Source organism: Mustelus asterias, chromosome 10 (assembly GCF_964213995.1).
Source record: "Mustelus asterias chromosome 10, sMusAst1.hap1.1, whole genome shotgun sequence".
Classification (NCBI taxonomy): domain Eukaryota; kingdom Metazoa; phylum Chordata; class Chondrichthyes; order Carcharhiniformes; family Triakidae; genus Mustelus; species Mustelus asterias.
The window spans coordinates 34298651-34321941 of NC_135810.1; the positions used below are offsets into that span (position 1 = coordinate 34298651).

Sequence of the window (23291 nt, forward strand, 5' to 3'; positions counted from 1 at the left end):
GGGTTTAGATGTTTCAGTAAAATCAGGGAAGGTGGTAAAAGAGGGGGAGGTGTGGCATTGTTAGTCAAGGACAGTATTATGGTGGCAGAAAGGACGTTTGATGAGAACTCGTCTACTGAGGTAGTATGGGCTGAGGTTAGAAACAGGAAAGGAGAGGTCACCCTGTTGGGAGTTTTCTAAAGGTCTCTGAAAAGTTCCAGAGATGTAGAGGAAAGGATTGCAAAGATGATTCTGGATAGGAGCGAAAGTAACAGGGTGGTCGTTATGGGGGACTTTAACTTTACAAATATTGACTGGAAACGCTATAGTTCGAGTACTTTAGATGGGTCAATTTTTGTCCAATGTGTGCAGGAGGGTTTCCTGACACAGTATGTAGATAGGCCAACAAGAGGCGAGGCCACATTGGATTTGGTACCGGGTAATGAACCAGGCCAGGTGTTAGATTTGGAGGTAGGTGAGCACTTTGGTGATAGTGACCACAATTCGGTTACGTTTACTTTAGCGATGGAAAGGGATAGGTATATACCGCAGGGCAAGTGTTATAGCTGGGGGAAAGGAAATTATGATGCGATTAGGAGAGATTTAGGATGCATAGGATGGGGAAGAAATCTGCAGGGGATGGGCACAATTGAAATATGGAGCTTGTTCAAGGAACAGCTACTGCGTGTCCTTGATAAGTACGTACCTGTCAGGCAGGGAGGAAGTGGTCGAGCGAGGGAACCGTGGTTTACTAAAGAAGTTGAATCTCTTGTGAAGAGGAAGAAGGAGACTTATGTAAAGACGAGACATGAAGGCTCAGTTAGGGCGCTTGAGAGTTACAAGTTAGCCAGGAAGGACCTGAAGAGAGAACTAAGAAGAGCCAGGAGGGGACATGAGAAGTCTTTGGCAGGGAGGATCAAGGAAAACCCTAAAGCTTTCTATAGGTATGTCAGGAATAAAAGAATGACTAGGGTGAGATTAGGGCCAGTCAAGGACAGTAGTGGGAAGTTGTGCGTGGAGTCCGAAGAGATAGGAGAGGCGCTAAATGAATATTTTTCATCAGTATTCACACAGGAAAAAGTCAATGTTGTCGAAGAGAATACTGAGATACAGGCTATTAGACTAGACGGGATTGAGGTTCATAAGGAGGAGGTGTTAGCAATTCTGGAAAGTGTGGAAATAGATAAGTCCCCTGGGCCGGATGGGATTTATCCTAGGATTCTCTGGGAAGCTAGTGAGGAGATTGCAGAGCCTTTGGCTTTGATCTTTATGTCGTCATTGTCTACAGGAATAGTAAGAAGTTTAACAACACCAGGTTAAAGTCCAACAGGTTTATTTGGTAGCAAAAGCCACACAAGCTTTCGGAGCTCCAAGTCCCTTCTTCAAGGTCCCACCTTGTCAAGGCACGACCTGCCCTCTTTGTCAAGGGCAGGTCGTGCCTTACGAGCCTGGTTGAGTTCTTTGAAAATGTGACCAAACACATTGACGAAGGAAGAGCGGTGGATGTGGTCTATATGGACTTCAGCAAGGCGTTCGATAAGGTCCCCCATGCAAGACTTCTTGAGAAAGTAAGAGGGCATGGGATCCAAGGGGCTGTTGCCTTGTGGATCCAGAACTGGCTTGCCTGCAGAAGGCAGAGAGTGGCTGTGGAGGGGTCTTTCTCTGCATGGAGGTCAGTGACCAGTGGAGTGCCCCAGGGATCTGTTCTGGGACCCTTGCTGTTTGTCATTTTCATAAATGACCTGGATGAGGAAGTGGAGGGATGGGTTGGTAAGTTTGCTGACGACACCAAGGTAGGTGGTGTTGTGGATAGTTTGGAGGGATGTCAGAAGTTGCAGCGAGACATAGATAGAATGCAAGACTGGGCGGAGAAGTGGCAGATGGACTTCAACCCGGATAAGTGTGTGGTGATCCATTTTGGCAGATCCAATGGGATGAAGCAGCAGTATAATATGAAGGGTACCATTCTTAGCAGTGTAGAGGATCAGAAGGACCTTGGGGTCCGGGTCCATAGGACTCTTAAATCGGCCTCGCAGGTGGAGGATGCGGTCAAGAAGGCGTACGGCGTACTGGCCTTCATTAATCGAGGGATTGAGTTTAGGAGTCGGGAGATAATGCTGCAGCTTTATAGGACCCTGGTTAGACCCCACTTGGAGTACTGCGCGCAGTTCTGGTCACCTCATTACAGGAAAGATGTTGAAGCCATTGAAAGGGTGCAGAGGAGATTTACAAGGATGTTGCCTGGATTGGGGGGCATGCCTTATGAGGGTAGGTTGAGGGAGCTTGGTCTCTTCTCCCTGGAGAGACGAAGGATGAGAGGTGACCTGATAGAGGTTTACAAGATGTTGAGAGGTCTGGATAGGGTAGACTCTCAGAGGCTATTTCCAAGGGCTGAAATGGTTGCTACGAGAGGACACAGGTTTAAGGTGCTGGGGGGTAGGTACAGAGGAGATGTCAGGGGTAAGTTTTTCACTCAGAGGGTGGTGGGTGAGTGGAATCGGCTGACGTCGGTGGTGGTGGAGGCAAACTCGTTGGGGTCTTTTAAGAGACTTCTGGATGAGTACATGGGATTTAATGATATTGAGGGCTATAGATAGGCCTAGAGGTGGGGATGTGATCGGCGCAACTTGTGGGCCGAAGGGCCTGTTTGTGCTGTGGCTTTCTATGTTCTATGTTCTATGTTCAAGAAGGGGAGTAGAGACAACCCTGGTAATTATAGACCAGTGAGCCTTACTTCTGTTGTGGGCAAAGTTTTGGAAAGGATTATAAGAGATAGGATTTATAATCATCTCGAAAGGAACAATTTGATTAGGGATAGTCAATACGGTTTTGTGAAAGGTAGGTCATGCCTCACAAACCTTATTGAGTTCTTTGAGAAGGTGACCAAAGAGGTGGATGAGGGGAAAGCAGTTGATGTGGTGTATATGGATTTCAGTAAAGCGTTTGATAAGGTTCCCCATGGTAGGCTATTGCAGAAAATACGGAGGCATGGGATTGAGGGTGATTTTGCGGTTTGGATCAGAAATTGGCTAGCTGTAAGAAGATGGGCGGCACGGTAGCACAGTGGTTAGCACTGCTGCTTCACAGCTCCAGGGACTTAGGTTCGATTCCCGGCTTGGGTCACTGTCTGCGTGGAGTTTGCACATTCTCTTCGTGTCTGCGTGGATTTCCTCCAGATGCTCCGGTTTCCTCCCACAGTCCAAAGATGTGCGGGTGAGGTTGATTGGCCATGCTAAAATTGCCCTTAGTGTCCTGAGATGCGTAGGTTAGAGGGATTAGTGGGTAAATATGTAGGGATATGGGGGTAGGGCCTGGGTGGAATTGTGGTCGGTGCAGACGCAATGGGCCGAATGGCCTCCTTCTGTACTGTAGGGATTCTAATTCTAATTCTAATTCTAAGACAGAGGGTGGTGGTTGATGGGAAATGTTCATCCTGGAGTTCAGTTACTAGTGGTGTACCGCAAGGATCTGTTTTGGGGCCACTGCTGTTTGTCATTTTTATAAATGATCTGGATGAGGGTGTAGAAGGCTGGGTTAGTAAATTTGCAGATGACACTAAAGTCGGTGGAGTTGTGGACAGTGCAGAAGGATGTTGCAGGTTACAGAGGGACATGGATAAGCTGCGGAGCTGGGCTGAGAGGTGGCAAATGGAGTTTAATGCGGAAAAGTGTGAGGTGATTCACTTTGGAAGGAGTAACAAGAATACAGAGTACTGGGCTAATGGTAAGATACTTGGTAGTGTGGATGAGCAGAGAGATCTCGGTGTCCATGTGCATAGATCCCTGAAAGTTGGCACCCAGGTTGATAGGGTTGTTAAGAAGGCGTACAGTGTGTTAGCTTTTATTGGTAGAGGGATTGAGTTTCGAAGCCATGATGTCATGTTGCAGCTGTACAAAACTCTGGTGCGGCCGCACTTGGAGTATTGCATACAGTTCTGGTCGCCGCACTATAGGAAGGATGTGGAAGCATTGGAAAGGGTGCAGAGGAGATTTACCAGGATGTTGCCTGGTACGGTGGGAAGGTCTTATGAGAAAAGGCTGAGTGACTTGAGGCTGTTTTCGTTAGAGAGAAAAAGGTTAAGAGGTGACTTAATAGAGGCATACAAGATGATCAGAGGATTAGATAGGGTGGACAGTGAGAGCCTTTTTTCTCGGATGGTGATGGCTAGCACGAGGGGACATAGCTTTAAATTGAGGGGTGATAGATATAGGACAGATGTCAGAGGTAGGCTCTTTACTCAGAGAGTAGTAAGGGCATGGAATGCCCTGCCTGCAACAGTAGTGGACTCGTCAACATTAAGGGCATTTAAAGGGTCATTGGATAAACATATGGACGATGTTGGAATAGCGTAGGTTAGATGGGCTTTAGATTGGTTTCACAGGTCGACGCAACATTGAGGGCCGAAGGGCCTGTACTGCACTGTAATGTTCTATGTTCTATCTCTTCAACCACATATTTATCCGATATATCCTGTCATTTCTACTCTGACTCGCACGTGGCACCGGTAGTAATCCTGAGATCACTACCTTTGAGGTCCGATTTCTTAACCTTCTTCCTAGCTTCCTGTATTCTGTTTTTAGGACCTCATCCCTTTTTTTACCTATGTCGTTTGTACCAAGGTGTACTACGACCACTGGCTGTTTGCCCTCCCCCTTCAGAATGTCCTGCTGCCGCTCCGAGACATCCTATATCCTAGCATCTGAGCAACATCCCATCCTGGAGTCTCGTTTGCGACCACAGAAATGCCTGTTAATCCCCCTTACAATTGAATTCCCAAAACTATTGCAATGGCACATTTTTTACCCCTCCCCTCTGCAGCAGAACCAATCATGGTGCAATGAGTTTGGCTGATGTTGCTTTCCCCAGAGAGGTCATTCGCCTCAACAGTATCCAAACGGTATATCTGTTTTGCAGGGGAATGGCCACAGAAGATTCCTGCACTACCTGCCTATCTCTCTTGCTCTATCTGGTGGTCACCCATTCCCTTCCTGCCTGCGGAGTCTGAGCCTGCGGTGTGACCACCTTTCTATAAACGCAATTCACGATACTCTCTGACTCGCGGATGCTCCACAATGTCTCCAGCTGCCACTCCAGCTCTGAAACTCGAGCTTCCAGGAGCTGTAGCTGGAGACACTTCCTGCACACATGCTGACCCAGGGGATTGGAACTGTCCCCAGCCTGCCACATGGAGTAAGAGGAGCAAATCATGGCTTGGAGCTCTCCTGTCATGTCTTACCCCTTTAAATTAAACTTTTGAAAGATTTTCTTTTCAGATTATATCCAATTCTCTAGGGCCCTTCTTTCCTGCTCCTCGTTACCTCTACATATAATCTCTACAAACTATAAACCACAGAAATTACACAGAATGGCAACACTCCAATGCAATTGAACATGCATAACTCACTGGAGCTGACTTCCATAACCCCCTGTCAGACCAGTGGGTGAGTTTGGTAGACCTCTTGGATCCATCCCTGGGGAAAGACATCTTCTGGTGCTGGCAAACACCTCTAATTAAAGCTATGAACCTGTTAAACCTCTTCCAGTTCCATGGACTATCTCTTGAACATCCGACCACACAGCTGAGCTGCAGAGAATCCTATGTGTGTTTGGGTGGTGTTTAACTATCGTGTCAGGAACTTTGACCTCATGAGTCAGTGCCTCTCCAGCCATGTGATTCAGTAAGCACTCACCTATATGTGACTAATGAGATTTCAAGCAGAAGATCCAAAGGGATCAAGCTCCCAGAGGAAATAGTCACAGTGCCGTCACTAAAATCTTCAAAACCTGTCTTTTGATTATTTCCATAATGTTTATTATTAGGACCATTATTTCAGAAGGTTTAGTTAGTGAAACCCATCTAAACATTGACAGAATACAGATATTCGTCTGTAAGTGGTCGACACAGCTATACGACGCAACACGACCCTGAACAACATTGATGTACGGAGTGATCTTGGAGTTCAAGTCCATGGCTCCTTGAAAGTGACCACACAAGTAGATAGGGTGGTAAAGAAGGCTTTATTGGCTGGGGCATTGAATACAAGAGTCAGGATGTCATACTGCAGCTTTACAAAACTTTGGTTAGGCTGCACTGTATTGCATTCAGTTCTGGTCGCCACATTACAGGAAAGATGTGGAGGATATGGAGAAGGTGCAGAAGGGGTTTACCAGGATGCTGCCTGGATTAGAGGTAAGAGCTATAAGGAGAAACTGGACATACTAGGTTTGTTTTCTCTGGACTGGCAGAGGCTGAAGGGAGACCTGATAGAAGTCTATAAAATTATGAGAGGCATAGGCTTGACAGTCAGAATCTTTTTCCCAGAGTTGAAATGATTAATACTAGGGAGCTTGCACTTAAGGTGAGAAGGGGAAAGTTCAAAGGAGATGAGAGGGGCAAGTTTTTTACACAGAGAGTGGTAGGTGTCTGGAACCCACTGTCAGGGGTGGTGTTGTAGGCAGATACGATAGGGGCATTTAAGGGGCTTTTAGATAAACATGTAAATATGCAAGGAATAGAGGGATATGGACCAAGGACAGGCAGAAGGGATTAATTTAATTTGGTGTCATTTGGATAGATTTGCAAACTGATTAATAGATTGACATGCTATCTTCGCCTATGTGAAATTGCATCTATCCTTATGCCAGACAGTTTTTATTTCTTAATTCTTTCATGGGCTATGGGCATCTCTGATAAGCATTTGTTCATGATGTGGAGATGCCGGCGTTGGACTGGGGTAAACACAGTAAGAAGTTTAACAACACCAGGTTAAAGTCCAACAGGTTTATTTGGTAGCAAAAAAACTTTTTTGCTACCAAATAAACCTGTTGGACTTTAACCTGGTGTTGTTAAACTTCTTAAAGCATTTGTTCCCCAGCCTTCATTACCCTTGAACTTAGTAGATTGCTAGGCCATTTCAGAAGACAGTTAAGAGTCAATTATGGTGATTAATTCTATAAGGCAAGTGGTTATTGTGAGCTCCCACAAACTGCACTTTACAGTGTCCTACTGAAAGTCGAAACAAAAATCAAATCCAGAGCTCCAATCTCCAAATCATTGCAAATTTATGGATGCCATTTGTCATCATTGCAACAAAAAAGGTCATTTGGCTAAGAAACGCAAGGGCGCTAAGAGTGAATTGAAGGCTGAGCAGGGGAAATTAAAATTCGAAAAAGTTTCCATCAGCAAAACATCACCTGGAGAGCTCAAAGCAGGCAGAAGAGCACTCTTACAATATGTTTAACGTGGGTGAAGGACACGCGGAGCCTATCTATGCTACAATGGAGGTTGATGGAAAACAAATTAACACGGAGGTGAACACGGGAGCCCACAGGCCAGATGGCAGTGCCGGGGGTGGGGGACAGAATCCAGGCATGTCTCTCTCTCTCCTGGGGGCTACACTTAACATTACAGACCCGGGGGATCCCCTTGACAGGTTTATGTCTGGGTGAACCTGTTGTAAACCTCACCAATGTGACTTCAAGTTGGTGAGATTTGAAAATACTGTGAATGGGAAATATATGGCGGGGGGATGGTTAATGATATTCAAATATATTAAAATACATTTAAATCAGGTTCTCACCCTATGTGGGTGTGAACCTCGCTATGTCATCGGCGAGGAATGGGGAAAATCGTGGAACACTATCTATCCAGAGAGAATCGTGTTTCCTGATTCTCTCTAGATTTTCAACCTGTGTCACTATTCTCTCTGACAGCGAACATGGGCTGACAATCGTCCCTTTATCTTTGCCTGTGCTTAGCTTCTGCATCCAGAGTCCATTTCTTCAGTTTGCCTGTACTGCACCATTGCCTTCATCGGTATTTGAGCTCTAATAACTCAATCTTCTGTTATATGGTTTCAAGCAAGTTTCAATCTCCCCAAAAGTTTTTGTTTCCAATCTCAGTTTCAGTTTTTGTTTCCTTAGAAACTGGAACGGCCAATTTCCATTTTTCAATTTGGATCTATCTCAATAAAAGGAACTTTGAAAGCACAGATTCCATCATATTTTTAATTATCAAACATGAAATACATAGAGGGGAATTTTACACACCGACCAGCAGTGTATTTGAAGATGGAGGAACACATAAGATAGAACAGATGACTGTCCCAGATCTGTCTCCTGTATTACAGTGGGCAGGTATGGTGTCAGCTGCTTGCCCTTAGGCTTATTGATGAATAGGGGAGGAGAGATAAATTTAAATCCCTCATAGGCTACCCTTCTGCCTATAATCAGCGGGGTGATTTTTTTGAATAGAAGGATGTGTTTGTTTCTAAGTCCTGTTATAACAGGGACTTCACCATGTCTAAGTATTTTAATTGGTAAATGTTATGCTAATTCTTTTTGTTATATTCTAACTGTGTTCTTAAATAAAGTTTATTTTAATAAAAGCTTCCTAGTGGATCACTTGAATCATACCTGGAGTTAAACATCTTATGCTCACTCTAATGCCAAAATCAAATGCAAAAGTTGAGGTCTAGGCTAACTGCATTCTATATCTTGGAGTTTCTGGTCTGGGCCTCAACAAGTTTCAGAAGTTTTTATATAACTACAATCCATATGCTTTCTTAATCACTTTGTCCGCCTGCCCTGCCACCTTAGCAACTTTTGGACACACACTTCAATGTCTCTCACTTCCTCAACCCCTCTCAATATCCTTCCATTTATTGTGGATTCCCTTGCTTTGTTTGCTCTTCCCAAATGCACACTTCTCTGGATTGAATTCCATTTGCCACCTTTCCGGCCACTCACCCAAACCATTGATATAATTCATAGAAACATAGAAACCCTACAGTGCAGAAACAGGCCATTCGGCCCATCGAGTCTGCACCGACCACAATCCCACCCAGGCCCTACTCCCATATCCCTACACATTTACCTACACATCTAACCTCTAACCTACACATCTCAGGACACTAAGGGGCAATTTTAGCATGGCCAATCAACCTAACCCGCACATCTTTGGACTGTGGGAGGAAACCGGAGCACCCGGAGGAAACCCACGCAGACACGAGGAGAATGTGCAAACTCCACACAGACAGTGACCCAAGCCGGGAATCGAACCCAGGTCCCTGGAGCTGTGAAGCAGCAGTGCTAACCACTGTGCTACCGTGCCGCCCGTATAATTTTGGAGACAAAAGCTATCCTCTTCTCTATCAACTACACTTCTACCTGCAAATTTCCAAATCATGCCTCCCATGCTTAAGTCCAAATTGTTAATATACAACAAACAGCAGGGCCCCTGTGAAACTCCATTAGTTTGCCATTCACTAAAACTCCATTGATCATTACCCTTTGCTTCCTGTTCCTGAATCAAATTTAGTTCTAACTTGCCACTTTCCGCTACATCCCATGGGATCTCACTTTTCTGACCCGTCTGCCATGTGGGACTTTGACAAAGTGATGAGTTAATAGGGCATTTAAGTTTTCCAGAATTACTGTGTTTGCCAACCTAACAGTCGGGGTTCAATCTGGGAATCCTCCAGTCTCTCCTCCTTATTTGACTCTCTGTGGCTGTCCTCAGTTATTTCTTTCTTCTGACAAGCACCTAATGGTTGACTGGGCTCTCAGCTGTAATATTTCTTTAGCATGTTAAAATGTGGAATAAACAGTGCCTCTTTCTCCAGCCACAACAATGGATTGAATAATTTACCTCACCAATCCTTTTGGCCACCTGATACAGGCCACTGAATTTGGCTCTGGAAGTATAATTTAACAGTGGCAGCAGCACAATACTCTGACCTCCTAGCTGGAGAAATCAGGTCTCAATGTGTCTGTCTGCCTGCTTTTTCGTGATCTCCTGGAATACTTTAAAATGTTCCTTGCCCGCAGCGCAGGCAATAATGAATTGTCCCCAGAATGTGGAGACACACTAGAACATTGTGGTATCTTTCCTGAACTCAAGAAACTTCTTTTAATTGCTTCAGGCGTTCTTATCTCTCATGCCCATAACTTAATTCAAATAGGCTGAAACCTTGGACTTGTTAGGGGAGTCCCTGGTGGTGAACATTCGGAAACCTAAATGCTTGTCCCAGTCATTGGGATATTTTGAGCAATTGTAGTTTTTAGGAGCTGGTGATGCCACTCTAATATACATTAGGTTTAAATGGATAGGCTGAGGGCTTCGGCAGGGTTACTCCCAAACTGTGGGTAACTTCCTCAATCATATGGGACATGAAGTTGGTCCCCTGATCTGATTGGGTCAGTCCTTGATCATGGCTTTGGCTGCGATAATTTTGAGGGGAATGATGGCCTTGGGGAATTGATTGGCCAGCTCCATTATGGTAAGGGGACACTGATAACCTGTCCTGTTTGTAGTAACGGCCGTACACAGTCTGTAAGAATTTGGTCAAAAGGCAGTGATTTGCAGGTTTAATTTTAATTAATTAGCCTGGGGTTTGCCTGCACCTGACGAGTCTAGCAGATTTTACTGTGTCTGGCCGCATGTGACTAACACTTTGCAGATAACTGCATGTCCAGTAATTGGAATGGCATGGACAATTTGTAAGATTTCCTTATGATATTTTGGTGGAGCACTGTCCACTCTTCATTTGCAGGCCTCCTGGGTACTTCTTCATTACTCTCCCATCTCATAAATAAGAGTACCCAGGGAGCTGAGCGGCTTCTCATCAAATCAGGCAGTGTGTGCGATGTGCTTTAATTTGGAATCTGCCTGCTACACTTTAATTAACGAGGCTCGGATGAACACCTCCCCTTCAGACAGACTTTTAAAGAAGGCCTCAGCAAGCCAGACCACTGGCTCATCCAGCTGGGGTGCAGACTCCTTCTATTTTAAACTCTCCAACTTAGGACTGAGTCACTTGAAACCAAGAACATTTTTTCAGAACTTTCTCCTGCAGCTGTTCGGTTTCCTTTATCTTGCTTGACTGGTCTAAAATTATGGAAAAAAGCCACACCTTACTACCAGCTAAATCATTCCCAAGCAGGGAATCAAACCCTACCACTGGCTGTACCCAAGATTAAGTCATTATGTTGGTGGAACTGAGGTAGGGGAATGGATGGGTATCCTCCTCCAATTCCCTTAATTAACATTTGGGATTTCATGCAGGATTCTGGAGAAGAGGTCAGGTCTTTTACCAGCACCAGAGATTACGTGGCTCCTGTATCCCTGAGCAATACAATAGATTTGCTCATTTCCTGGAAGGGGTACAGGGACATCATTTCTTGAGGACAAAACTCAGGTAGCTTTTGGGAAATTTGTCAGGTTCTGCCACAAGGCAGCATTATTAGAAGGGCAGAACTAAACAACACACCTGGTCTGTGGTGAGTGAGGGTGCTGTTTAAATATGGTGAAAGGATCTCTGACCCTATGAGATAACATTGGGTGGATGAATTGTTTCCTGCCTCATCAAGAGGGCGGCACGGTAGCACAGTGGTTAGCACTGCTGCTTCACAGCTCCAGGGTCCTGGGTTCGATTCCCGGCTCAGGTCACTGTCTGTGTGGAGTTTGCACATTCTCCTCGTGTCTGCGTGGGTTTCCTCCGGGTGCTCCGGTTTCCTCCCACAGTCCAAAGATGTGCGGGTTAGGTTGATTGGCCAGGTTAAAAAAAAAATTGCCCCTGAGATTCATGGATTAGTGGGTAAATATGTGGGGGTAGGGCCTGGGTGGGATTGTGGTCGGTGCAGACTCGATGGGCCGAATGGCCTCCTTCTGCACTGTAGGGTTTCTATGTTCTATGTTCTAAGAGATTTGACAAGCAATTGATGCATTATTAATGAGCTGAAAAGTGGAAAATTGAGCCACACTTTGTCTTCAGAATGAAAAATTCTGCCCTCTCATCTAAAATGTTGCAGCCCCATTTCCAACCTGAGATCTCTACAGCTGCAGCTGTCAGTATGGTATCACATATTACATCAAGAATTTTGCTGTGATGTCATGGAAAACCATAGAATCCCTACAGTGCACAAAGAATCCATCTGGCCCATCGAGTCTGCACCAACTCTCCGAAAGAGAATTCCACCTAGCCCCTCCCCACTGCCCTATTCCCGTAACTATGCATTTACTATGGCTAATCCATCTAACCGACACATCTTTGGACACTAAGGGGTAACTTACCATGGCCAATCTACCTAACCCGCACATCTTTGGACTGTGGGAGGAAACCGATGCACCCGGAGGAAACCCAGATGAAAGGTTCTGGATCATCAAATTCTGATGCCATAGAGTGTGCTTTCCAGGCTCAATCACTGACTCTGACCAGTTCTCAATCTTGGTTTCATTGATATGTGAAATAGTGCTCAAGAAAAGTAGGATGCTAGACTTCAATGTCAGAATGTAAAATCTTTGCTCCTGTCTTCAAATAGAGTAATGTTTTAAACTGGCTTATAGATATTGATTATTCATATACATTGTTCTTATGTATTAGAACTTATGTTTATTATGTTAATAATAATTTACAAGTAAATCCTTACAGATCGTTTGATGCTCTTTAAATTTAGCCTATATCCAAGTCGCCAGAGCCCTCATGATTGTTTCTATCTGTCTGGGATTTTTGGGTTCCATATTTGCACTGATGGGGATGGAATGTACCAACATTGGAGGCTCAGGAAGAAGTAAAGCAAAAGCTGCTTTTTCTGCTGGAGTCATGTACATACTTGCTGGTAAGAGTAACTCATAACGAAGTATTCCCTTTCTGCCTCAGTGTCATACTCACATATCTGTCCTCAACCTGCTGCAGTATTCGTGGAAAGCTCAATACAAGCTTCAGAAACAGCATCTCATCTTTGAATTAAGCACTTTGCAACTTTCTGGACTCAACATTGAGTCCAACAATTCAGACCACAAATTCTGCCCCCCAGTTTGTTGCCTTTCTGCAATTTGCTGGCTTGAATCTTGTTTGTCATGTTTCAACTTTTGGACAGAGCTGTTCATTATACTGCCATTCAGACTCACTCTGGACAAATGTTTTCTTTCTTTACTACAGCTATTACCAATCCCTTTTGTTCCACCTATCTTGGCCATTTAATTTTCCTCCATCTCTACCCTATCACAGATCTTCTCTTGTTCTTCCTTGCTATCCCCTCTATAAAAGCATAAAATCCATCACATTTCTACCTTTTTTATTTGTTCTTGGATGTGGTAGTTTTTTTTATTCATTCAAGAGACATGGGCTTTGCTGGCTAGGGCAGTATTTATTGGTCATCCTTAATTTCCCTTTGTTATATACTTAAAAGGGGTTGCAGGTTGTTTTAAAAGTTTGATTAGAGGTGATGTCATTAGGGCGGGTGCTCAGGCTGATTTCAGTTTTATATTCTGATGCAGAGCAAAGAACAGCTCTTCAATAAGACCTGTTGTGTGTTTGTTTGAATCATATGTGTGCAAACTAAGACTTATTTTTCCATTAAAACCCACAATCCCTAACATAGTTAAGACATTACAGCCTTGAGAAGGTGTTGATGAGCTGCTTCTTAAACAATCATATTTGACGTAGAGGCACTACAGTGCTGCAAGATTGGTGTTCCAGGGTTTTGACCCAGGACAGTGAAAGAACTGTGATGCATTTCCAAGTCAGACTGATGAGTGACTTGGAAGGGTACTTTCAGGTGGTGGTGTGCCAATTGACCTGTTGCCCTTGTCCTTCTAGAGCGTCTTGATTTGGAAGATGCTGTCTAAGGAACTTTGGTGTTTTCCTGCAGTGCATCATGTAGCTGGTACACAGTGCTGCTACTGGTGAACAGAGTAAATGGAGTGCCCAGTGGGCTGCTTTGTCCTGTATGGTTTCAAGCTTCTTGAGAGTTATTGGATTTTCAGTCATCCAAGCAAGGGATTTCATCACATTCCTGACTTGTGCTTTGTAAATTGTGGACAAGCTTTTGGGAGTCAGGAGGTGAGTTAATCGTCACATAGTCTCTGACCTGGCCTAGTATTTGTTGCCCATCCCTCAATGCTCTTTAACTGAATGGACATTTTAGAGGGCAGTCAGGAGTCAACTACATTCCTGTGGGTCTGGAGTTACAAAATGGATCACCAGACCAGATAAGGATGGCAGATTTCCTTCCCTAAAGTACATGAGAGAATCAGGTGGTTTACAACATTTAGTGATAATTTCATGGTCACCATTACTGAGATGAGCTTTCAATTCCAGATTTATTAATTGCATTTAAATTCATCATCTGCCATGGTGGGATTTGAATTTACGTCCCCAGAGGATTAGCCTGGGCCTCTGGATTGTCTGACCAGTGATACCACCACTGCTCCACCATGTTGCACACCACTCCCTGTGCACCTGTGCCACCTCCCCCCCTCCCCCGCCACCCTCTTTCATTTGTGAAGAAGCATTATATTTTATATATCATATAGGGGATTTTCACAGTAACTTCATTGCAGTGTTAATGTAAGCCTACTTGTGACTAATAAATAAACTTTACTATGCTTTTTACTTTTTTACTTTTACATATTCAACACTAAACACTAACTCTGTTTCTCTCTCCACTGATGCTATAAGTCCTGATTTCCTGGGTTTTGCTTATATATAAGACTAGATTTCATCTGCTTTTGACTTAAAGGTTAAACATATAATATCCAAATTATAATTTAATATCTATGTGGGTATTGTGGAGGAATAATGAGAGAAAGGTCATTTTATTTAATAATTTGTTTTAAGAACATAAATTATCATGATAGATTCAAGGAGCTTTTATCTTGAGGAATATAGAAATGGGAAGAGGCCATTCAAACTCTCAAGCTATTTTGTCAATCAAGGCTGATCTGTAATTAACCTCCATTTATTCACCTTATTCCCTTATCCCTTAATGTCCTGACTTAATAAAATATGTTTCAATTTGTTTTTAAATTTTCAATTGACAGCTCAACAGATTTTTGTGGGAAGTTTCAGATGTCCTTTGTGTGGAAAGATTGTTGCCATCACCATGAATGGCTTAACTCCAATTTTAAGTTGGTGTCTCCTGGTTTTAGACTTTCTCCACCAGGGTAAATAACATCTGCCTATCAACTCCATCAAATCCTTTAATCATCTTAAGCTAGAGCATCATCAATGGTCACACAACATCCAACCCTTTGCAATGTAGTATCACTACCCATCCACCCCCCACTATCCCCCCTCCTCCCCGCCAGGAGATAAAGGTTACTTTTCATTGGTGTTTTTGGATTTCCAAAAGGCGTTTGATAAGGTGCCTCACAAAAGGTTGCTGAAGAAGATTGGGTCACACGGAATTGGGGGTAGGGTGTTAGGGTGGACTGGAGATTGGCTATCTGACAGGAAGCAGAGAGTCGGAATAAATGGGTGCTTTTCTAGTTGGCAGATGGTAACTAGTGGCATGCCACAGGGATCAGTACTGGGGCCTCAACTATTTACCATTTATATAGACGATCTGGAGGAGGGGACTGAGTGTAGGGTAACAAAGTTTGCAGACGGCACAAAGATAAGTGGAAAAGTGAATCATGTGGAGGGCGTAGAAGGTCTGCAGAGAGATTTGGACAGGCTGAGTGAGTGGGCGAGGATCTGGCAGATGGAGTATAACATTAACAAATGCGAGGTTATTCACTTTGGAAGAAATAATAACAAATTTGATTATTATCTAAATGGAAAGAAATTACAACATGCTGCTGTGCAGAGGGACCTGGGGGTCCTTGTGCATGAGACGCAAAAACCCAGTCTGCAGGTGCAACAGGTGATCAAGAAGGCAAATGGGATGTTGGCCTATATCGCAAGGGGGATAGAATATAAAAGCAGAGATGTCTTGCTGCATCTATACGGGGCATTGGTGAGGCCGCAGCTGGAATACTGTGTGCAGTATTGGTCCCCTTATTTGCGGAAGGATATATTGGCCTTGGAGGGAGTGCAGAGAAGGTTCACCAGGTTGATACCAGAGATGAGGGGTGTTGACTATGAGGAGAGACTGAGCAGATTGGTTTGTATTCGTTGGAATTTAGAAGGCTGAGGGGGGATCTTATAGAGACCTATAAGATATTGAAGGGGCTGGATAGGGTAGAGATGGAGAGATTCTTTCCACTTAGAAAGGAAACTAGAACTAGAGGGCACAGCCTCAAAATAAAGGGGGGTCAGTTTAGGACAGAGTTGAGGAGGAACTTCTTCTCTCAGAGGGTGGTGAATCTCTGGAATTCTCTGCCCACTGAAGTGGTGGAGGCTACCTCATTGAATATGTTTAAATCACGGATAGATGGATTCCTGATCGGTAAGGAAATTAGGGGTTATAAGTTGGTGTCTCCTGGTTTTAGACTTTCTCCACCAGGGTAAATAACATCTGCAGGTGCAACAGGTGATCAAGAAGGCAAATGGGATGTTGGCCTATATCGCAAGGGGGATAGAATATAAAAGCAGAAATGTCTTGCTGCATCTGTACAGGGCATTGGTGAGGCAGGCAAGTGGAACTGATCCACTTCAGATCAGCCATGATCTTATTGAATGGCGGGGCAGGCTCGAGGGGCTAGATGGCCTACTCCTGCTCCTAGTTCTTATGTTCTTATTAACCTGCTTGTTTTTTGTATCTCTTCACTAGATTTTAGTGATCAGTACACAACCCCCTAAAGCTATGTCTCTCCCACAGTTCCTAGCTTTGAATTTAATAAGTATTCCTGATGTATCTTTCTTTGGCCTCACAGTTCCCAGGTTGAATTCCATCTTCCACAGTTTCCCCACTCACGTTCAATGTTGTCTCTTTTGCAATTTTCTGTTGCTATCTACTTAATTAATATCATTTGCAAACTTGGATAAATGGCTGTCTAATTCCATCTAAGTAAATACAATGAAAATCTGAAGCTTCATTAAGGATCTTTGGCAGATTTCCTTCTCCAAGGGATATTATTGAACTAGATGGGTTTTTACAACAATGGTTTCATGGTTATCATTAGACTTTTAATTCTACATTTCTTTGGAATTCAAATTTCACCATCTGCCATGATGGGATTTAAACCCAGGTCCGCAAAATATTACCCTGGGTCCCTAATCTAGTGGCAATACCACTATACCATGACATCCTCATTTTCCCATCTCTCTTTCTCCTACCTTCTAATTAATTCCCTATCTATGGTAGGTTATACATCATCTCCCATTCCATGTACTTTCATTTTGTGAGCCAATTTTTGAAACTCTGAGAAAGCATAGGCTTGGGAGAGAAGTGACTGAAATATTCAAAATATTGAAGGGAGGTGAGGTGTTTCTCACATGCAGACTTGATGGGCTGAAGGGCTTCTTCTGAACTGTATGATTTTATGAAGGGATTAAAAGGCATACTTGTGAACAGATTATTTGAACTTGATAGGTTAGGCATATAAATTATGTAAACATAGAGTTAGGAGAAGTTTGAGGAGAATGTCTTAGAAGGTCATTTAACTTTGAAATAAGCTGCAAGCTTGTGAAATGGATACAGATTTGGTGCAAATATTTAAAAGAGAGCTGGTCAAGTTCCTGGTGAAGCCTGATATCATTGAGTACTAAAGGTAGGTGGGATGTTGGGTAATTTACTTCATAGCCACTGTAATCCTTTCTGGTTGCCTTTTGCAGTCAGAGTGGAATTTGCCAGAATTGTCTTTTTCCCCTAATTGGCCCAGGATTTTTGAAATCTGTTTTTTTGCCCTGCCAGAATATTAGATAGCTCGCAGCGAGTGGGAATATTGAGGATACGGACTCCGTAAGTGCTTACGGTTTTAGTTAGGCAGGCATCATGATTGGCACAGGCTTGGAAGGCCGAAGGTCCTGTTTCTTGTTCCTTGTTCTTTGTTTATATTACTTAGTTCCTAGAAGGCTGAATGAGACAGACTTGATGGGACAACTGGTCTTTTATGTATGTTTGGAAGTTTTTTTTTAAGATATGTGATATTAACATTATTTTCTATACCTCATAGGGTTGTCACCCTTGGTTGCTTGCTCGTGGTATGCACATCAAATTATCTTAGACCATTATGATCCCATAATGCCAAAGTAAGTATTCAATTTCAATACTGGTATTGATAATTGTTGACTGGCTAAATCTTTTAAATGATTTCTTGATCTGCAACTTTTATTTTAGTTCAGTGAACCATACAAAGGTTTTATTTTCATAATTATAGAAATGGCAAAACTGTATTTTACAAGTTGTGATCTGATAGTATTATGGGGGCACAAAGAACAAAACACAATCGGAGTAAAAATGATACATTTTCATTATAAATAGGATTAAATGAATAAACATTGGGAGCAATTTCCTCGAATAACTGATGGGATCACTAGGAAAATGGCAAAGGCTGATTTATGTCAGGTTTCTATTATTTCTGGGATTTTCTGATTTACCTAATAACGGACTGAATGTACATAAGAGTTCTTGATCCAGTGGCTCAGTCAGAATAGAAATAAAGAAAATGCTGAAAATCCTCAGTAGGTCAGACACCATCAGTGGAGAGAAGAAAGAGTTAATGGGCAGAATTTTAACTGCTAATGCAAGAGAAGGTTTGGGTGAAGGAAAGAAGGTTAAAACACGACAAAATGCTAGAGGATCAGAAATCCAAAGTGATTCTGCTCATTTTTGGATTTTACTTTGCCATGTAGTCAATTAATTGGGTCTTTAACCCTGAATTCTGGCTTTAAAGTCAGTACAGGGGTGCGTAGTACTTATCAGGACCAACAAGATGAGAGAACCATGAAAAGTCAGTGATTAGTGAAACTCACAGGTGGAAAGCATTTAAACAGTGAAATAGTGTAACTGTTGGCTTGCATATGTGAAAGACTTCTACTTAGAACATCTGTTCTGAGAGCCTAATTTCACTGCTACATCAGTGATTGCCAGCATTTAGAAGTCATTTGACTAGTCCTGAACTTTACTCACCTTGATCTCAACTTCTCTGCTGTCAGCCTTTATTGCTGCATTGGAGCAATTTATGCAGCTTTGGCATGGACGTCTAATGAGGAAGAACATGGGCAGCCACACCCATAACAGCGCAAGCAGCCTCACCCACACCAACAGCATCAGAGCATCAACAACACCAACAAAGCTGCCTACTCCACAGTCACATGCCTCTCCACAGGACAGAGGGGATGGGTAAAAAGGTAACACATTCAGTGTATAGATGCAGTGAATCAGCTTCCTCAACTTGATGGAGCAAGAGTGCTTCAGGCTCAGAGGTCTGTGGCATTGTTGTTGATATCTGCAGCCCCCTGAAACCAACAAGGCCATCACAACTCTGAATTTCTTCGCCACTAACTTCTTCTAGGGATCTGATGATGGCATCTCCAGGACTTCACAATCTACTGCCCATAAGTACATCTGCCAGATGACCAATGTCAATTTTACCAATAGTACGACATATGCCCACTTTGATACTGATGAGGCCAGTCAGACATAAAGGCAAATGTGGTTGACAGGGCCCTCAACCATGTACAACCTGTCTCCTGGATATCTGTCCTCATGCCTTTCCCTCCCTCCCTCCCAGAACTAAGATAGGGTCTGCCTTGTTCCCACTTTCCACCCCACCAAGGTATACAAGATTATGAAGGGTATAGATAGGGTGAACAGTGGGAAGCTTTTTCCCAGGTCGGAGGTGACGATCACGAGGGGTCACGGGCTCAAGCTGAGAGGGGCGAAGTATAACTCAGACATCAGAGGGATGTTTTTTACACAGAGGGTGGTGGGGGCCTGGAATGCGCTGCCAAGTAGGGTGGTGGAGGCAGGCACGCTGACATCGTTTAAGACTTACCTGGATAGTCACATGAGCAGCCTGGGAATGGAGGGATACAAACGATTGGTCTAGTTGGACCAAGGAGCGGCACAGGCTTGGAGGGCCGAAGGCCTGTTTCCTGTGCTGTACTGTTCTTTGTTCTTTGAAAGGGGGGAGGTTTAACACAGATATCAGAAGGACATATTTCACACAGAGGGTCGTGGAGGCCTGGAATGTGTTGCCGGGCAAGGTGGTGGAGGCGGACACACTGGGAACGTTTAAGACTTATCTAGACAGCTATATGACCGGAGTGGGAATGGAGGGATACAAAAGAGTGGTCTAGTTTGGACCAGGGAGCGGCGCGGGCTAATTGTTCCTTGTTTCTCGTTTCAAGGCTTCATTCTATGATCATCTTGCTGGTGCCAGTACAGAGCGAGACTGCGGATAGTTGGGAACCTGTCTCGGGGGCAGGGAATTCATATGGTGTTCATGGAAGTGGAAATGACTAGGGTTGGGAAGCATTTTCCGATCAGGGCCATTGTGATCTCCTGGACTCGTTTCGATCGCCTCAGGGGGTCGGAGAGGAATTTCCCAGATTTTTTTTTTCCCCATATTGGCCCTGGGGTTTTTCACTCTGGGTTTTCGCCTCTCCCTGGGGATCACATGGTCTGGAATAGGGGGGTGGGGGTGAGTTAATAGGTTGTAATGAACAAAGCATCGTAGCTGTGAGGGACAGCTCGGTGGATAGGATATTGGTATGTAGATAGGCTGGAAAATTGGGCGGGGATCCTGGATTCAGGATTCAATCCTGGACCGGGGAGCGGCGCGGGCTTGGAGGGCCGAAGGGCCTGTTCCTGTGCTGTATTGTTCTTTGTTCTTTGTTCTTTCTTTGTTCACCAACCTCCACATTCAAAGGATTATCCTCTGTCATTTCAGTCAACTCATGCATGATGCCACCACAAAACATGTATCCTCCTCGCCACCCCTTCAGCATTCCTTAAGAACAATTCCCTTGTGATACCCTGGTCCATTGCTCCATCATCCCCAACACTGCATTCCCTTTTCCCATGGCATCTTCCCATGCAATAACAGGTCTAACACCTGCCCTTTTACCTTCTCCCTTCCCACTGGCAAAGACCCCGAACACTCCTTTCAGGTGAAGCCAAAGATCATTTGTGCGTTCTTCAAGTTAGTCTACTGCATTTTCTGATCACAATGTGATATCCTCTACACTGGGGAGACTAAATGCAGACTGGATGACTGCTTTGCAGAAAACTTTCACTCAGTCTGCAAGCATGACCCTGACCGTCCAGTCGCTTGCCACTTTAACTCATTATCTTGCTCCAATGCCCACAGTTCCATCCTTGGCCTGCAGCAGTGTTCCAGTGAAGCCCAACACAAACTGAAGGAGCAGCACCTCAACTTCAGAATATGAACTCTTGCCTCCATTTTGATTTTTCTATTTCGAACGCCCACGCCCACAGGGTCATCCATAACTTCTTTTGGTTTCGCAGAGCACTTTGTTCTACTATTAACACATTCTGCTATCCTACCTTCATTCCATTATCAGCACCCTCTTTTTACTCCTTAATGCCACCATTAACACTTTCTTTGCCTTGTGTCCATGACACATTTGCCAATCTTTCCTGAGCTCTCACCTATCCCTGACCTTCTATTCTGCTCCATCTTCTCCACTGCCTGTCCCCCCCATCTCCAACTATATAATCCATCACATTTCTGCCCCTCGCCAACTCTGAATAAGACACATATACTTGAAGCATTAATTTTATTTTTCTCTCCACAGGTGCTGCCAGACCTGCTGAGTCTTTGCAGAATTTTCTTTTTTTGTTTCAGATTTCCAGCATCCACAGTATTTTACCATTGTGATTTAAAGTGATGTGGCACTTGCTGCAGTTGTTGGATAGCCACAGGTACAAGGAGTCAAGGATTGCGAGCATGTGGCAATCGACCCACTCCCAGATCAGCCTGGAGTGTTCACCAGTCAGAAAGTATTGCACTCCTTCATTGTTCAGCTTGCTTGTGCAAGATATCCTGGAAGCTGTGATGATCACTAAAGTAACTGACTTCATTAGTAAGTGTGTAGAATATTGTGTGCCAAAGAAGCAAATCTGTGTGTTCCCCAACCGGAAACCATGGATGAACAGGGATATCCACTACTTGCTGAAGTCCAGGTCTGAGGGGTTCAAGTCAGGCGACATTGTCCTATACAAGAAAGCCAGATACGATCTAAGGAGATCCATCAAAGATGCCAAAAGACAGTACCGGACCAAGCGAGAGTCCCAAGCTAGCCACACTGACCCCCGCCAACTATGACAAGATCTGCAAGACATAACAGGCTGCACAATGAAGGCATGTAAAATCACCAGCTCCAACGCACCCCCCCCCGATGACCTCAATGCATTCTACGCCCGTTTTGAGCAAGAGGTCAGTGAGAGCATGCCCTCCACCCTGGAACCCTGGAGGTTGTGCTGGAATCTTTGAATGGCATCAAGATAGATAAGTCGCCGGGTCCGGATGGGATGTACCCCAGGTTACTGTGGGAGACGAGGGAAGAGATTGCAGAGCCTCTGGCGATGATCTTTGCGTCGTCGATGGAGATGGGAGAGGTGCCGGAGGATTGGAGGATTGCGGATGTGGTTCCTAGTTTCAAGAAGGGGAATAGGAATAGTCCAGGAAATTACCGACCGGTGAGTCTAACCTCAGTAGTTGGTAAATTGATGGAGAAGATCCTGAGGGACAAGATTTATGAGCATTTAGAGTGGTTTAGTATGCTCAAGAATACTCAGCATGGCTTTGTCAAAGGCAGATCGTGCCTTACGAGCCTGGTGGAGTTCTTCGAAAATGTGACTAAACACATTGACGAAGGGAAGGCGGTAGATGTGGTTTATATGGATTTTAGCAAGGCGTTTGATAAGGTCCCCCATGTAAGGCTTCTCGAAAAAGTGAGAGGGCATGGCATCCAAGGGGCTGCTGCCCTGTGGATCCAGAACTGGCTTGCCCAAAGGAGGCAGAGAGTGTGTATAGATGGTCTTTTTCTAATTGGAGGTTGGTCACCAGTGGTGTGCCCCAGGGATCTGTTCTGGGACCCTTGCTGTTTGTCATTTTCATAAATGACCTGGATGAGGAAGTGGAGGGATGGGTTGGTAAGTTTGCCGACGACACGAAGGTTGGTGGGGTTGTGGATAGTCTGGAGGGATGTCAGAAGTTACAGAGGGACATAGATAGGATGCAAGACTGGGCGGAGAAGTGGCAGATGGACTTCAACCCAGATAAATGTGTAGTGGTCCATTTTGGCAGGTCAAATGGGATGAAGGAGTACAATATAAAGGGAAAGACTCTTAGTACTGTGGAGGATCAGAAGGACCTTGGGGTCCAGGTCCATAGGACTCTAAAATCGGCCCCGCAGGTGGAGGAGGTGGTTAAGAAGGTGCATGGTGTGCTGGCCTTTATCAATCGAGGGATTGTGTTTAGGAGTCCGGGGATAATGATGCAGCTATACAAGACCCTCGTCAGACCCCACTTGGAGTACTGTGCTCAGTTCTGGTCACCTCATTACAGGAAGGATGTGGAAAAGATTGAAAGGGTGCAGAGGAGATTTACAAGGATCTTGCCTGGATTGAGTGGCATGCCTTATGAGGATAGGCTGAGGGAGTTTGGTCTTTTC

The 23291-nt window shown here is 44.3% G+C and overlaps 1 protein-coding gene across 1 annotated transcript in view; it reads left to right on the forward strand.

The window, feature by feature from the left end:
* LOC144499437 (claudin-7-like) overlaps positions 1–23291 on the forward strand; it is a 51544-nt gene that overhangs the window by 11350 nt on the left and 16903 nt on the right. The window contains exons 2-3 of the mRNA XM_078221422.1: positions 12436–12597; positions 17822–17897. Of these exons, the coding sequence (XP_078077548.1) occupies positions 12436–12597; positions 17822–17897 (238 nt within the window). The remainder of the gene's footprint in view (positions 1–12435; positions 12598–17821; positions 17898–23291) is intronic.